This window comes from Gigantopelta aegis, chromosome 8, assembly GCF_016097555.1.
Source record: "Gigantopelta aegis isolate Gae_Host chromosome 8, Gae_host_genome, whole genome shotgun sequence".
In the NCBI taxonomy this organism is placed as follows: domain Eukaryota; kingdom Metazoa; phylum Mollusca; class Gastropoda; order Neomphalida; family Peltospiridae; genus Gigantopelta; species Gigantopelta aegis.
This window is the reverse complement of record NC_054706.1, coordinates 54,866,894-54,885,904: the sequence shown is the minus strand read 5'-3', so window position 1 is coordinate 54,885,904 and position 19,011 is coordinate 54,866,894. Positions and strand designations below refer to the sequence as shown.

At 35.8% G+C, this 19,011-nt stretch overlaps 1 protein-coding gene across 2 annotated transcripts in view; it reads left to right on the top strand.

Moving 5' to 3' along the window:
- The window catches only part of LOC121378573, a 32,060-nt gene that overhangs the window by 12,063 nt on the left and 986 nt on the right, over window positions 1-19,011 (top strand). Inside the window, exons 3-8 of one of the 2 annotated variants that reach the window (XM_041506818.1) lie at window positions 202-280; window positions 8,536-8,598; window positions 13,972-14,082; window positions 14,734-14,817; window positions 17,246-17,356; window positions 18,095-18,154. In XM_041506818.1, the coding sequence (XP_041362752.1) occupies window positions 202-280; window positions 8,536-8,598; window positions 13,972-14,082; window positions 14,734-14,817; window positions 17,246-17,356; window positions 18,095-18,154 (508 nt within the window). Of the gene's footprint in view, window positions 1-201; window positions 281-8,532; window positions 8,599-13,971; window positions 14,083-14,733; window positions 14,818-17,245; window positions 17,357-18,094; window positions 18,155-19,011 lie in introns of both variants that reach the window. The other variant, XM_041506817.1, reaches the window with a different exon arrangement.

The following is a 19,011-nucleotide window of genomic DNA, read 5'->3' as shown; positions in this document are numbered from 1 at the left end:
TAATTATTTTACCAACAATCTTCAATGGGTTCTACTTTGGATGATATAATGCTATTGTGTGTGGATATCATTTTGAATTCTTTGTTTTTTTTCTTCAGTAAAATCCACATACATTTTTTTATATCTAAGTTATAAAATCCTATGCAGAGAATACATCGAGGTATTACAGAGAAACAATTAATGTTTCATGCTTTATTTCAGATTGGTTCTTCTGGTTCTGAACATATAAACCGCAATATGATTCCAAATGGAGCCATGGTGATGAAAGTAGATTTAACAGGTATGCTATTTATAATTTTAAAAAGTCAAAAATTTGGTTACAATATTTTGAAATTCCAATAGATTTGTTTTTTCTGTAAACAATTAACTGATGGTGAAGACTGTACTAACACCATGGAGATGTATAAGGAACTAGGTGATAATCTGATTGTTGGTAGTCACGATGGTAGTGATACCAAGGAGATGTCTAGAAAACTGTGTGGTAATCTGCTTGTTGGTAGTCACGATGGTAGTGACACCAAGGACGTGTCTCAGCAACTAGGTGATAATCTGATTGTTGGTAGGCACGACGGTAGTGACACCAAGGGCGTGTCTCAGGAACTAGGTAATAATCTGATTGTTGGTAGTCATGATGGTAGTGACACCAAGAGAGTGTCTCCGGAACTAGGTGATAATCTGATTGTTGGTAGTCATGATGGTAGTGACACCAAGAGGGCGTCTCAGGAACTAGGTGATAATCTGATTGTTGGTAGTCGTGATGGTAGTGACACCAAGAGGGCATCTCAGGATCTAGGTGATAATCTGATTGTTGGTAGTCATGATGGTAGTGACTCCAAGGGGGCGTCTCAGGAACTAGGTGATAATCTGATTGTTGGTAGTCATGATGGTAGTGACACCAAGAGAGTGTCTCAGGAACTAGGTGATAATCTGATTGTTCGTAGGTGTCACAAGTGATTAGATAACTAAAAGAAACAACACATAAAACCAAAATAAGTTTGCTACATTTATTTACATCAGCAAATAATAATCATATACACTCGCACATTTCAATCATTACGCAAACCATAGGCCTGTTCATCATACATCAATGCACACTAACACAACCCCTCACACCCAAACCTTTCTCTTCATCACACAGTTAACTAATTTCACCAGTCCCTATCTTAGTACAGATGATCACCACACTAATCAATATTAACTACACACAAATACTACTCAATTTCATAAGTATATGTCACATCACACGTATAACACCACGTAATATTTAAAATATTACATATTCAAAAATAAAATGTTATATATCTTCATTAAAACAGGTTTTTTTATAACACCCAAAGTCACTTAATTATATTAATTAATTAAGCAGTATTGCACATACCACTTTCTTTCATTAACAACTATCACTGCTAATGTTTTAACACATACATGAGCACATTGTTAACTAATACAATTATCAACTAATTGCACAACTCATCCTTCTTTTCACCTTCCGAATTCACCACACCTCCATTATTATACTTGCACAGTATAATAATAATATTACAAAACAACAACCCGTTGTTTTCTATATAACCGTAACATGGCTAATAAATAGCCCACACATGGAAATTCATTTCCACATTACCACTGCACTGTACTCTCGTGTACCATTCCTCCATGAATTCACCAAACCTCCACAAGGTCAACTCTCAGCCACATCTTCATTCAGGCAAGCCATCTCTACATCTCTGGATACATCTTCACACAGGCAAGCCACCTCTACATCTCTCAGTAGACACTACTGCTGTACCAGCTATAACAGTTACCTCTTACAGTGCTGAAACCAAGATACACTTAATTACTATGATGTAACACCTTATTATTCCATACACTTTATATACCAACCAACTTCATCTCTTTACTCAATGTCCACATTATACAAGTTATAGTAAACATTCATTATCGACATCTTTATAAAATTAATATGTCATTAACATACTACTACACTTTAACATAATACAATGTTTTATATCCATCACAAAATAACAATACACACTAAATATTAAGTATTTAATTACTTACGGTTAAGCAATAACCCGAACTATAAACACCAGTCTTTCACAAACTTCTGTCCAACTTGCACAAATCTTGTTCACTGTTCTCTCTCAGAAATAAATCATACTGCCCTAAACAATAACTAAGTCACCTCTTTTCTTCACACAGTCAGCTTTTCAGTTACCAACCTCTCACCCCTGCTACAAACTATAACAACACAAATTCCTACCTTGCCTAATTACTCGCATACCAAGAAACCTTTAGTTTCATGATTATATTTCTCTCAACTGTACAACCTGTATTACCGTATAATTGATAATAAGTATTATACCATAAACTTCATATGTACAACTAAAAATACCACATGTGTACTAATAAACATAATATAGTAAATCTACAAATCACATTCTGCTCTGATTACCCATGACTTGTGACAGTAGGCACTACTGTAGTGACACCAAGGACATGTCTCAGGGACTAGATGATAATCTGATTGTTGGTAGTCATGACAGTAGTGACACCAAGAGGGTGTCTCAAGAACTAGGTAATAATCTGATTGTTGGTAGGCACTATGGTAGTGACACCAAGGATGTGTCTCAGGAACTAGGTGATAATCTGATTGTTGGTAATCATGACGGCAGTGACACCAAGAGGGTGTCTCAGGAACTAGGTGATAATCAGATTGTTTGTAGGCACGACGGTAGTGACACCAAGGACGTGTCTCAGGAACTAGGTGATAATCTGATTGTTGGTAGTCACAAGCATACCAAGTAAGGGAGAGGGGGTGTTAGTTAGTTGCCAGAAAATTAAACATTCCCCTTTTTCTTAGCTGGAGACAGATTTGGCTGCTTTTGGATAGAGGTGTCCTGTTTCTTTTGTAGCATTTATACTAATCAGAAACAAACACAAGTGTTCTCCAAAATAATCAAACTAAAGGTTTGTAGTAGGAAACTGACAGCTAAAGTTTTAACTTGACCACCATTTACTAATTGGAAATTGATTGATTTTTGACATTAAAGTAGCAGACCCTAGTTTGAACCAGTGAAAATAGACACTATAAGGCCCGATTTTTCGTATACCGCTCAAAGCAGCTAGGTTTAAACCTTCGGTCAAGATCAACTAAGCCTAGTTCATAATAAACCATGATTCATTTCAGATCCTTTTTCACGTGCGAAAAATCATTATCTCGCTCAGCTAAACCAGGCTGTTCCATGAAGCGGACATTTCATGTACCCCTTCATATGTTCATGTTTTGTTTCTTTTTGCCAGTAATGATAGCCCGTAGTAACAATTATACCTCATATGAACGAGAAATACTTATTTCTATTATTAGTGAACATAGGGATGTTGTCGAGGACAAAAAACCCAACAAACAGCAGAAGTAACAGGGAAATAGAACGTGCGTGGATGACAATAACCACTAAATTCAATGCAATTCAAGGCACCCGAAATCGTACAACTAAACAATTAAAAGGATGCTGGAAAAAAGTCACGGAGTCTTGTGTCAAAACAGCAAAGATGTATAATATTGTTCTAAAGACTTTGCTAGAAAAGACAACTGATTCATATTCTGCAGTTATAGTTGAATACTCTAGAAAACATACAGACTTGCAGACTATCTGTATATTCAATATTGTTCAGATATAAACCAAAATGTTTCGTTTAACAACACCACTAGACCACATTGATTAATTAATCATCGGCTGTTGGATATCAAACGTTTTGTAATTCTAACACGTTTTCAGACGAAAGTGGGTACAGTTTCCATTAGTAGCAAGATATGTTTATATGCACTTTCCCACAAACAGGACAGCACATACCATGGCCTTTGTCTATACCAGTCGTGGGACAGAAAAAACCCTAACATTTTAGTAACTCATTAAAGCATATTCAAGTAATAAAAAACACTTTATAACAAGATGTTAAAACATTTATGACCAATTTTCTAATTGCGAATTGTTATAAACTTACATGTGACCTTATGAGGTAAATAATTATGCTAAACGCATGTGTTACAGATCTTTGGAAAGGTACTCTAAAGCATAACATGATAGGAATGGTTTCGTATTGAATTTCAAAAATAATATTTTATCTCTCCCCCCCCCCCCCACACACACACACACACACACACACACACACACACACACACTGCTGTTGAAAAATGTTTTGTTTCGTAAAATCTATCTGGTCTCCAGATAAGAATTTGATGTATTCCCTGTGTCATGCAGCAGTGACTAAAATGGTGCGACAGATAGCACAGTTTGCACTTACTATACTCATAGAAATTAAATCTGCACATACTATTTGAAACGATCCTGTTGCAAGAAACCTCAACGCGACCAATAGTTCTTGCGTAAGTGTAATGTTATGACCCCTCTTTATACATTGTAATTGATTACGAAACATTATTTCCAAGTTATGCACACCTTCTTTGGTAAAACGCAACCGCTGCAGAGATTCTTCGTCACTGTATACATCAAATGGGTTAAACGGTAATCTAAAAACACGAGGTATGTTGAATATTCGCCTATTTTCTAGCATTATTTCCATATCGTCAACGTCGAGTACGCCATATTTGTATGGATCAAGCTCTTAAACGCCCGATATTGGACGTTTAACTTGAACTTGGTTTAAAAGGATTTTGATCCATGATTCAAATTTGATCCGCAACGAGAAATGAAATGAGCGGTTGATACTTTCTTAAACCGAGTTTAAATTGTGAATCGAGCTTAAACCATCAACGAGAAATCGGGCCTAAGTTTGTTTAATCTACAAACATATGTCTGTAGTTCTGATTCTCGCTGCATGAAAAGTGCCCTGTCATGGGAAGGGTCTATATAGGGCTTAATATTTTATAAATACAGTGTACTTAGTTTTTGATGAATGTTATTTTACCAGGGATAACCTGAATATTTATCACATTGCTTGGGCAAAGGCTCGTAAAGCTATCAGAAAGAATAAGGAATCATCTTGGAGAAATTATGTCTCCGAGTGTTGAGTTCTCAAACATCTGTAAAATCTGTCTGGAACAGGACATGTAAAATCAAAGGAAAAGAATCCAATAATACAGTTCACCATTTGGTTGTAAATGACACAGATTGCATTGGCAGACAATTTCTCTCATAACTCTTCTTACAGTACAGATGCTTTTACATGTCAAAAATAAAGCTGAAAAGCAAATTATTGACTTTTCGTCTGAAAATGCTGAGGTATACGATATATTCCAAAAATGTTTCGCGTCACTACAACAGATGGCGGGCTGATGTAGGCAATTTTTTTGTTAGAATTAAAAAAAATTTAATCGAAAGAAAATAACATATCTACATTATTATTATTTAAACATGCTGATAAATTAGTCTAATCTTGTCGCAGGAAACATCACCGCTTCGATAGAAATAGACGACAGGCCGATGACAGACCACTGTAGGCAGTATATTTATTGGATGGTTTATTTTTAAAATTATTATTATTATTATTATTATTATTATTATTATTTTAACCCAAAGAATGTATAAACATATCAACATTATTATTATTTAAATCCGCTGGTAAATTAGTCCGATCTTGTCACAGGAAACATTGCTTCTTCGGCGACTGCTTCAGGCAGTTTTTTTTATTAGATATTTATTATTATTATTATTCAAAGGACATATAGACATATCTACATAATTATTATTTATATCCACTGGTAAATTATATCTAGTCACGGGAAATATTACACCTTCGAATTAAATCGACGGCGGCCCAAAAGCGGGCCGCTGTAGGAATATTTGCCGATGATAGCGGCTCATGTCCGATCGACTGCTGACATCGGACCGACGATATAGGCAATTCGATTTGGAGGAGATGCAGGAAGCTCTACTTAGAGCCCATGATACTTCATTAGGACCAGATGAAATACACTATCAACTCTTAAAAGACTTGTTACCCGAATCATTCTTAATGGTTCTGTTGAATATCTTTAACAAGATCCGGATTTCTGGTGACTTAATAGGATCCGTAAAATCAAAGGTGAAGAATCCAGTAATACAGTTCATGATTTATCTGTCAGTGATACGGATGTCACGTCTCATCGTGACATCGAATGAAGGGCAACGAAAAAAAGGCAGATGTTGCTGCCAATTAAGTCTGCTTTGAATTTGCCCCATGTCGGTGTTGGTGTTCCCTACAGTGACTTCAAATATCATATTAACCAGTATATCTTTTCGACTTAGCAAGATGATTGGGACGGTGCACAAATGATATATTTGGCAACAGAAATGTTTTGAAATCTTTTAAATTCCACCTTGAATTAATTTTAAATGTGATTTCTGTACAAAATATACTTACCATGATATTTGTATTGCATTGTACTTTTCCCCACAGCTCCTTACACTGTGGTTTTACATAATTATATAAATAATATTTTCATATACAGTCGAACTTGTATATAACAACCACTCAAGGGACCAACAGAAAGTGGCTGTTATGGACAGGTGGCCTTTATACAGAGGTCCCAAAATATTCAATCGAGACCCTAACATATTTCACTATAAAATCTCATTATTAACTGCTGCAACAGTTTTATTTTCTTTGTTAATTCCAATACCCCAATACTTTCCAGCACTCGTTCTAAAGTTAAGGCAGAACGATTTTTCGGTGGCATTTTGTTTGACAGTTGGCTCATAAATAAATAACACAAAAACTGAAATTTACTTTTGTTTAATTAGGATTTATACTCAAGTGACATGTTTAACTCATTATTAGTTTTATGTTGCCGCTAATCCATTGGTAGGATTACCTCGCACACCGGGAAAGAAAGCAATTTTGGTAAACAAAGTTCGTTATTTACCTAAGCATACCGGCTTAACTAAATAAGACCACCAACGGTGGTACATGTGTGACAGTGAATGTTGACAAGCAGTATTCAGAAGCTTACATCCATACAAATAGATTACTAGGGACTACTCAGGCTCTTTGGTTATAATTGCCTTTGATAATACCGCAGCAATCGGAAAGAAAGAAAGAAATGTTTTATTTAATGATGCACTCAACACATTTTATTTAGGGTTATATGGCATCGGACATATGGTTAAGGACCACACAGATTTTGAGAGGAAACCCGCTGTCGCCACTTCATGGGCTACTCTTTCCGATTAGCAGCAAGGGATCTTTCATTTGGACTTCCCACAGGCAGGATAGCACAAACCATGGCCTTTGTTGAACCAGTTATGGATCACTGGTCGGTGCAAGTGGTTTACACCTACCCACTGAGCCTTGCGGAGCACTCGCTCAGGGTTTGGAGTCGGTCTCTGGATTAAAAACCCCATGCCTCAACTGGGATCCGAACCCAGTACCTACCAGCCTGTAGACCGATGCAACAATCAGATACTGTAATACATTCTGCTTTCATAGGTTACAGCCAATGAGAAGTCGCCTTGTTATTGAGTAACGATTCAAGCTGAACTATCGAATGCAAATTATACAACCGCCGAAAACCGAACAGCTGTCGACATTTACCAAATTAACAAAAGGATTAAAATAATGCTTAGTATTAGTAAACGTATATTTGTTTACGACAATAACATCATATGATAACATCGAAATAAGTTTGTTCGTTGTCGAGTCGAATCGAATCGCCAAACTTTCCAGTCACGTGACACAGTACGATCATATATGGTGGGAAGAATTTGAATTTTCTTTTTTTAAATAATATTTTGGCCACTAATGCAGTATCAGACCTTATTTTTGCTGAAAAATAGTGGCTGTTGGCAGCGTTGGACAGGTGGCCGTTCTATAGAGGTCAAATAAAGAAATGCGTTGGGAGTTTCAGGGTGGCCTTTCTGGGCAGGTGGCCATTATATAGAGGTGCCCGTAAGACCAAGTTCGACTGTACTTACCATTTGTGACGCCCAATAGCCGATGAGTATTTTTTTGCTGGGGGTAGGGGGGAGGGACGTAGCTCAGTGGTAGGATCGATTCCTGTTGGTGGGCCCATTAGGCTGTTTCTCGTTCCAGCCAGTGCTCCACAGCTAGTGTAATAATTAAAGTCCGTGGAATGTAGTATCCTGTCTGTGGGATGATGCATATAAAAGAACCCTTGCTGCTAATCTAAAAGAGTAGCTCATGAAGTGGCGACAGCGGGTTTCCTCTCGCAATATCTGTGTGGTCCTTAACCATATGTCTGATGCTATATAACCGTAAATAAAATGTGTTGAGTACATCGTTAAATAAAATATTTCCTTCCTTTAATCACTTCCTTACCAATTCCTGTATTGATTTTCAGATCAGGATTAGCTTCACACCTAGCGGATACATCCTGGGTCCCAGCTAGTGAGGACCTAGTACCCGTAAGCCATAATGTCGATGGCGTAACCACTTTTTTCTTAATCGATACCTCTATTGATTTTCACTTTATCTTGATTTTCATGGTTATATCGGATTATATCCTTGCGGTTTGCAACTTGCTAGCAATGTCTGTATATGATTGTGAGTTAATGTATTTTTTAATTATTCCAGAAGGATTTATAGAATCGGAGTTGGCCGTAAGGCGACCACAAAGAATTAATGGGAACTTAGACAAAAGTAAGTTCAGATTTTGTTTACTTTTATTTTAAGCCTTTTGTCAATAGCTTTTTATTTCAATACGAGTCTTATGGTTAAAATGGATGAAGTAAGACAAAATATTGCTGTTAACAATTTAATTTAACAAATTTACAAAAAAGAAAGAAGAAAATGGTTTAGCCAAATTTACTTTGTCTAATCCAAACTAAATGACTGGTGCCAATGATCCTGTGTCTTTGTTCACATCCATCTTGAAAGATATTGCAGAGAAAACTATTCCTAAGACTTGGCAGAACCAAAGCGTTTCAATAAACCATGTTTCATTGAAATTTGCAAAGATCAGACCCTCCCGGATTCTGCAGATGTCTCCCAGTATTTGATCAAATCTCCCGCTAACCTGTGCAGAAGAAAAAATCTCCCGTTAAATTACTTTTTTGTAAGCATAAAAAAAAAGATTTGATCTACTTTTGTGCTTAAATAACATAAGGGAAGTAACTCCGCCTTTTTTTTTCCATTTGGAAAACATCGGCTAATTTCGGTTTCCGAGAATGTAAGGGGCCGAATTGTCCTGACTGTTTATCGTTTGTAGAAGTGAGAATTGTGGAATATATTGTTAAGAAAGCACATGGAGTTTATAAAATGATGTGTTATTATAATGTTTGTGGTCATCGTAATGACTACGAAGCGTGTTGCCGCCAATTCAACAGGCTGTGTATTGACATTCAGTGTTCCCATATATAAAACTATCCAATGTTGTTCTAATAATGCCTCTGACTTCTACAACATCTTCCCACTAGATTACATAATGCAACTATGACGAGTCTGAAGCGGTCAGCTCTGGCCCATGCATTCATTTCAACTTATTTTCATGCTTATATCCAATTAAGGTTCAAGCATGCTGTCCTGGGCACACACCTCAGCTATCTGGGCTGTCTGTCCAGGACAGTGGATTAGTTGGTTAGTGGTTAGTGAGAAAGAAGAGAGTGTAGTGGCCTTACACCTACCCATTGAGCCCTTAAGAACTCGGTCTGGGTTGGAGCCGGTACCGGGCTGCGAACTCTGTACCTGCCAGCCTGTAATCCGATGGCTTAACCACTGCGCCACTGAGGCCCAGAGTTGACAGCGGTACACACAATATTAAAGTCACATGTGATAACAATACAATGAAAAGACCAATTAGCTATATACAAACAATACTGATATCAGTTAGTTTTGTATGTTTGTGCAGTAAAATGTTGGTGACAAGAGTACACTTCAAGACTATTTTTGTACAATTAATAAATGTTGTGTTTGACATACTTACTCATGGAAATGGGTATACTTTCGGTATATTTCACACGATGTCATTAATGAGGTTTTACTTATGATATGTTGAAATACGATGTTTATTGCATCGTTATGATGATTTTAAATAAGTACCACGCCTCTGTTCTTCATAATAGTAAAAACTGAATATTAATTTATAAGATTTATATAAGTTTGTCTTAGATATTTAGGTACACAAACCATAAACGATGGTGTAACGTAACCTGTAAGTGTAATACCATAGATGTACTAATTAAGTTTTTAATTTCTTGTTCGTGTTCTTGACATTTTTGGATTAAAAAGTTATTTTTTAAAATATGTATTGAATCATAATAATATTTAAATATAATAATAATATATATTTTTGAAATTAATTAATTTTTAATTTGATTTTTTTTAATGCCAAGATATAAGATTAACAAGTATATATATGACATTATAAAAAAACTTGTGATTTTGGGTTAAATTGTGTAAATTAAAAACATTTCCTGCTTTTGGACAAAATCTCCTGCTTTTTCAATGCACACGTGTCCTGCTTTCTCTTGCCTAAAGGTTGACAGGTTTGGCAAAGATGCAATCAAAGCGCGAAACAGGACTCAAACGCGAACCTACCAGGGATAACCTGAATATTTATCACATTGCTTGGGCAAAGGCTCGTAAAGCTATCAGAAAGAGTAAGGAATCATCTTGGAGAAATTATGTCTCCGAGTGTTGAGTTCTCAAACATCTGTAAAATCTGTCTGGAACAGGACATGTAAAATCAAAGGAAAAGAATCCAATAATACAGTTCACCATTTGGTTGTAAATGACACAGATTGCATTGGCAGACAATTTCTCTCATAACTCTTCTTACAGTACAGATGCTTTTACATGTCAAAAATAAAGCTGAAAAGCAAATTATTGACTTTTCGTCTGAAAATGCTGAGGTATACGATATATTCGCCACTACAACAGATGGCGGGCTGATGTAGGCAATTTTTTTGTTAGAATTAAAAAAAATTTAATCGAAAGAAAATAACATATCTACATTATTATTATTTAAACATGCTGATAAATTAGTCTAATCTTGTCGCAGGAAACATCACCGCTTCGATAGAAATAGACGACAGGCCGATGACAGACCACTGTAGGCAGTATATTTATTGGATGGTTTATTTTTAAAATTATTATTATTATTATTATTATTATTATTATTTTAACCCAAAGAATGTATAAACATATCAACATTATTATTATTTAAATCCGCTGGTAAATTAGTCCGATCTTGTCACAGGAAACATTGCTTCTTCGGCGACTGCTTCAGGCAGTTTTTTTTATTAGATATTTATTATTATTATTATTCAAAGGACATATAGACATATCTACATAATTATTATTTATATCCACTGGTAAATTATATCTAGTCACGGGAAATATTACACCTTCGAATTAAATCGACGGCGGCCCAAAAGCGGGCCGCTGTAGGAATATTTGCCGATGATAGCGGCTCATGTCCGATCGACTGCTGACATCGGACCGACGATATAGGCAATTCGATTTGGAGGAGATGCAGGAAGCTCTACTTAGAGCCCATGATACTTCATTAGGACCAGATGAAATACACTATCAACTCTTAAAAGACTTGTTACCCGAATCATTCTTAATGGTTCTGTTGAATATCTTTAACAAGATCCGGATTTCTGGTGACTTAATAGGATCCGTAAAATCAAAGGTGAAGAATCCAGTAATACAGTTCATGATTTATCTGTCAGTGATACGGATGTCACGTCTCATCGTGACATCGAATGAAGGGCAACGAAAAAAAGGCAGATGTTGCTGCCAATTAAGTCTGCTTTGAATTTGCCCCATGTCGGTGTTGGTGTTCCCTACAGTGACTTCAAATATCATATTAACCAGTATATCTTTTCGACTTAGCAAGATGATTGGGACGGTGCACAAATGATATATTTGGCAACAGAAATGTTTTGAAATCTTTTAAATTCCACCTTGAATTAATTTTAAATGTGATTTCTGTACAAAATATACTTACCATGATATTTGTATTGCATTGTACTTTTCCCCACAGCTCCTTACACTGTGGTTTTACATAATTATATAAATAATATTTTCATATACAGTCGAACTTGTATATAACAACCACTCAAGGGACCAACAGAAAGTGGCTGTTATGGACAGGTGGCCTTTATACAGAGGTCCCAAAATATTCAATCGAGACCCTAACATATTTCACTATAAAATCTCATTATTAACTGCTGCAACAGTTTTATTTTCTTTGTTAATTCCAATACCCCAATACTTTCCAGCACTCGTTCTAAAGTTAAGGCAGAACGATTTTTCGGTGGCATTTTGTTTGACAGTTGGCTCATAAATAAATAACACAAAAACTGAAATTTACTTTTGTTTAATTAGGATTTATACTCAAGTGACATGTTTAACTCATTATTAGTTTTATGTTGCCGCTAATCCATTGGTAGGATTACCTCGCACACCGGGAAAGAAAGCAATTTTGGTAAACAAAGTTCGTTATTTACCTAAGCATACCGGCTTAACTAAATAAGACCACCAACGGTGGTACATGTGTGACAGTGAATGTTGACAAGCAGTATTCAGAAGCTTACATCCATACAAATAGATTACTAGGGACTACTCAGGCTCTTTGGTTATAATTGCCTTTGATAATACCGCAGCAATCGGAAAGAAAGAAAGAAATGTTTTATTTAATGATGCACTCAACACATTTTATTTAGGGTTATATGGCATCGGACATATGGTTAAGGACCACACAGATTTTGAGAGGAAACCCGCTGTCGCCACTTCATGGGCTACTCTTTCCGATTAGCAGCAAGGGATCTTTCATTTGGACTTCCCACAGGCAGGATAGCACAAACCATGGCCTTTGTTGAACCAGTTATGGATCACTGGTCGGTGCAAGTGGTTTACACCTACCCACTGAGCCTTGCGGAGCACTCGCTCAGGGTTTGGAGTCGGTCTCTGGATTAAAAACCCCATGCCTCAACTGGGATCCGAACCCAGTACCTACCAGCCTGTAGACCGATGCAACAATCAGATACTGTAATACATTCTGCTTTCATAGGTTACAGCCAATGAGAAGTCGCCTTGTTATTGAGTAACGATTCAAGCTGAACTATCGAATGCAAATTATACAACCGCCGAAAACCGAACAGCTGTCGACATTTACCAAATTAACAAAAGGATTAAAATAATGCTTAGTATTAGTAAACGTATATTTGTTTACGACAATAACATCATATGATAACATCGAAATAAGTTTGTTCGTTGTCGAGTCGAATCGAATCGCCAAACTTTCCAGTCACGTGACACAGTACGATCATATATGGTGGGAAGAATTTGAATTTTCTTTTTTTAAATAATATTTTGGCCACTAATGCAGTATCAGACCTTATTTTTGCTTCAGATAGGGAAAAATGAATTTTCTTCAGATGTATGAAGATCTGTCTTTGATTATCATAATTATTACCCATAGGCGCTATTTTCTGTAGATACGTCACTGGACGTAGCCCAGTGGTAAAGTGTTCGCTTGATGTGCGGTTGGTTTGGGATCGATCCTCGTCAGTGGGACCATTGGGCTATTTCTCGCTTCAGCCAGTGTATCACGACTAGTATATCAAAGGCCGTGGTATGTAGGATTGTTTGTGGGATGGTGCATATAAAAGAACCCTTGCTGCTAATCGAAAAGAGTAGTCCATGAAGTGGGAACAGCGGGTTTCCTCTCAATATCTGTGTGGTCCTTAACCATATGTCTGACGCCATATAACCGTAAATAAAATGTGTTGAGTGCGTCGTTAAATAAAAGATTTCCTTCCTGTTCATGAACCATTCTCCGATTGGGGTTTTTACCGTCCCAACCAGTGCACCACGACTGGTATATCGTGGTATGTGCTGTGCTGTCTGTGGGAAAGTGCATATAAAAGATCCCTCTTAGACTAAGTCATAAGTACCAAATGTTTGACATCCAACAACCAATGATTTAATAAATCAGTGTGCTCTAGTTTTGTTTTTAAACAAAACAAACTTTTAACTAACGATTAATGGGTGTTCTTGTTTCAGGCAGTCAAACAATTCTCCATATTAATGAATCGGAAAACATCATGGCTGTGAATGGATCCATCACAGATTGCAAAATCAACATTAACAACAGAAAAAGAGTTAATAATTACTGTAAGTTATAGACACATTTGCAGGAATTTATTCAGGGGCGTCTAGAATGTGGCAATAAAAGTTTATAAGGGGGTCAAATCATTCTCCTAAAAATACATCGAAAAAAATTAAACGATAAATCATTTTGTCATTGCCAGCATTCAAGTTTTTCTGTTTTAATTTTCATCTAGACTATTTTAAATTGAAAGCATGGCTTATACTTTTATCATGTGTATTATTTCTTTCAAAGATGGACAACCTTTCAAATATACACCGCCATTTGATAAACTATCAGGGGTGTGTTTGTGTGTGTGTTTTATGACGACATTCATGGCGTTTTGGTCTTTTTAGCTATGTGGGCAGAAATAAGAAGAGAACAGCAATAAGAAAATGGATAAATTCAAGATTTTGCCATGATGGAAACGGGTTTTAGGAAGGGTCTATGTATGGGTGATGGAAGGAAAAAGAAGTTTATTTCAATTATTTTTTAGAATGAGGCAAGTGAAACGATTATGATTTATGAGAATTGTGTACCTCATTTCCAATACTGGTTTAATCGTTATGTGACGCAGATCAAAAAGAAGAACATTATGGCAATTCTGCATTTTATTTATTCTATTTCACATGACAAATATAATTACTTATTGTTAAACATATTTTTGTATGCTTTAGTTTCAGTTGAAAATACACCATCATTAGGTACTGAACTCCAAAACAGATTTCCGATAGACAAAAGACCACCAGGGGATTCTAAAGGTATATGGTTTTATAATATAGACCTTGTTACTGACTTGTTTGTCTTTGTATGGACTATTTTAAACATTAATCTGAACAACTAAAGTATTAACATGCAAGGTCTAATTTCTACACAAGATAGAATCCAAAGGAAGTTTTAACAAATTGGTCATTGTATGCATCCGTGAATCACTGTCAGTTGTTCTAGTTAGTCTGGAAGAGTGCTACTCCTAAGGCCCAAAACACACCAAAGCTGGGTCTGGGTTTAGCGAGTGGACAAAGTCACAAGGTCTGGTATATTTTGACGTCTGTGTCTGTAACAACAGTTACTATAGTACTGTCGGAAATAGAATAACAATGATTTTTGTCGATTATTTCTTACATACTAAATATTTTGTAAATATCTATTTAATGATAGTCTACCTAATTTAGCATTTACTTGTTTGGAATTGAAATTAAAAGAAAAATGTCCGTAAACAGGTGATTTGTGCACTTTATTGGAACAGACTATAACGAATTTTGGTCAGCATGTGCCAATTTCATTGCGATGCACAAGCGCCTGCATAATCAAACACATATACAAATACTACCCAGGACAATAAAGCATTAAAATAGTAGAGACCAAAACAAGCGAAATAAAACAAAACTGAGGAGAAAAAGAAGAAATAACAAGAAAAGAAAAGAAAACATACACAAGCGCATGCTCATTGGGATGGGAACTCTATTTACGTGCCCATATCCACAGAGGTTCAGGCACGCCCACCCCGGACTTAGCCTCTGACTTCGCCAGTGACCAATTCCAGGGCAGGAGGCCTGCTCATTTACTACCCCCAACAGTAATACTAGAATATAAACGCTTCTCATTTCGTTGGTAAAGAAAACACGGCTCACACTGCAACGCAGAACATGTAAACCAATTAGTTCCTTCTACTTCCCGGGACATTCATAATTCGGCAAACCGGTACTACACAAAATAGGATTTTCTACGTCCCAGGCCGACACCGTTACAATATGTGAGGGACTGTTTCTGATGATGGTTTACCACTATCCCTCTCTAAAACAAAATATTTGTAGTCATTTATAAATAACTATTGAGCAAAACTGTCAAGAACCATTATGAGTGATCCATTATACCTGTATTAAAGGTACTATCTCAATGTTGCACAATGACAGCTATTGCAAATCTTTTATCTTTTTTTTAATAAAATTTTGATTTAACATTTAAAGAAGACACCTTTAAAAATATGCCCATAAATGATAATAGGAAATAATTTTATCTACTGGTAGAAAATAAATTTTTATTGGAGAATCTTTATCACAGCTCGCATATGACTATGATATATGGCACCTTTAAATTGTTGCAAGATTGTATAAATTTCTAATGTACTTATATTGAATTTATATTCAATAAATATGCTTGTCATAATTAATAATTTATGTTGCAATTCAAAATAATCAGTTAACTTGCAGTTTTAAATTAATAGTTTGTTTAAGGGTAAATGAAATTGACACATATCTGTCAAAATGTGTTATAGTCTGTTCCAATAAAGGTCACAAATCACCTTTTTACTGACATCTTTAGTTTAATTTCAAGAGTAAACACCACCTTGTACATCAATGAGAGCCCAAACAAGTAAATGCTAAATTAGGTAGAGTATCATTGAATGGGTATTTACAAAACATTTACATGTCAGTTTAAAATGAAAGAAATTGACGAAAATTATTTTTATTCTATTTCCTAGGGTACTTTAGTTTTCAAACATACATATATATTAGCTGCGGTCATCTGTAGATATATTTTCTTCTATAAACACCAACAAAAATCCTACTTTGATTAATATACATCTTTCCTGTTGTTTATTAAGACAAAAAATTGAAATACGGCTTGCACTGGCAGGGGGGGGGGGGGGGGGGGGGGGCATGTGTGCCCCCCCCCCCCCCCTGTAGCAGCAGCAATGGTTTTTATATATTTATACATGTATTTATGTGTGTGTGTGTGTTCCCAGCATCTTCCTACGCCCATGGGCAGTGTAAAAATATAGTGCATGTTCTATGTCGTTTGTTGCCAGATCTGTAGTTTGCACCAGCACAGTGTGTTTTGTCATATTCGATGCACAGCCTTTCATTTTTGACTGGTACCATACTTGCCAGAACCAGACCCAGACCCAGACCCAGCTGTGGTGTGTTTTAGGGGCCTAATTTAAGACTGGCTTTAAAAAATGTGAATGCCAAAGCTCTATTTGTATGCATTTTCACAGATAGATAATGACTACAGCACACATTTTTTTTTTTTTTTTCATTTCATCCATTAACCATAAATTGATTTTAACGTTACGTAACTTTGGAAACCCTTTTTACAAGAAAAGATGTTTTAACAAAAAATATTTTAAATGTTTTCTTAGATTCTAATGTTGACAACTCTTTTTAATCATATATATTCTTATTTTAGGATTATCTCCAGGGTCTTCGTCTATTTCGAAATCGGAAAACGTTTTTTATGTTCAGAAAAATATCAACAGCAGCACAATCAGCATTGATAACACAGAAGAAGTCCACCACTGTAAGCTGATATTTTGAATCATTTTATGTTAGTTACAACTTCTTTTCAAGATTTTGTGAAAGAGCAGAAAGAGTTTTAAAGTTAGATTAGCGAAAACCAATAAGTGTTGAATTTGACTTAGATGTAAACAGGGACGGCATTGTGTATTAATGAAAAATGAAAACATCCAATTTAAAAAAAAAAGTAATGGTAAGTCGTGAATTTCTATCTCTTGTTTGAAAGTACAAGTTTGTGTAATGATAGTACGCTTAGCTAAACAGACCTGCCAACCGCTATTTTTTTAGTGTAATTTGCCCAGTTAATATTTATACATATGCATATACTGTGATGTGCAAAATACATTTGTTAACAGTTTTGAACAGGTGTTAATTTATGCTAAATTTATGGATATTGAAATAAAATTTGTACATAGCTTTAATTTGTACTGTTAGAGATCAAGTTTAACTTTCATGGCAATTTACCCATTTTTTCACAGAGTTATGGCCCTTGCATTTAGGAGATAAGAAAATGTTTTTGACCCAGTAGAGACATGTCATTGTATTGTTTCAATTTATTTCTCATTTAGTTAATTCAATTTTTCCCTTCATTATTTTGAGTTTCTTCTTTAGTTATTTCAGTTTCTTGCATAGTTACTTCAGGCTAAGTACAGTCTTGATTACATGTGATTTCTACATTTGTATGCATAAAAAGGCCTATTGCAGTGTACCGTATGCAAAAATATATGTTGTTTTATTTTAGATGCTCTTTCCAAAGATGGACAACCTTTCGAAGTTTCACTGACACTTGATCAACTATCAGGTGGGTTGTTTTATAACTACATTCATGGTGTTTTGGCCATTTTAGCTACACGTATGTGGGCAGAAATAAGAGAACAGTAATAAGAAAATGGCTAAATTCAAGATTTGTAATTATTTCTCATGATGGAAATGGGTTTCAGGACAGGTCCATGCTTGGGTGATGGAAGGGAAAAGAAGTTTATTGCAATTATTTTTTAGAATGAGGCAAGTGAAATGAAGTTTTAAACGTTTTTTGTGTAACGACACCACTAGAGCACATTGATTAATTACTTGTTGGCTACTGGATGTCAAACACATTATGTTAATTCTGGCATGTAGTCATCAGAGGAAACCCACTACATTTTTCCTAGGGATCTTTTACATGCACTTTCCCACAGACAGGAAAGCACATACCACAACCTTTGACCAGTTGTGTGCACTGGTTGGAACAAGAAAAAAAATAATCAGTTGAATGGTTCCACTGAGGTTGTTTGATCCTGTGATGCAGCACCTCAAGCGAGTATTCAACTGACTGAGCTAAATCCTGTTTATTGCAATTATGTTTTAGAATGAGGCAAGTTAAACGATTATGACTTAGAAGAAGTGTGTACCTATGTGAGTCCTCATTTCCAACACTGGTTTAACCGTTATGTCACTTCAATTAAAAAAAAAACCCCAGTAGACAGGCCCTAGTCTTGTTGACGAAACTAGCAATGTTAGTGAGAAGTCAAAGTTGCCGTAGTATTTTGGACCTAATCCAGTTTCAAAAACAAAATCACACAATGGACATCAAGACCCGGTCTAGTTTAGTGTCAGAGCTTGTTTGGCACCTTGTCAGTCCATTACTTTGGCGCCAGACTGTACATTGATGCATATCAT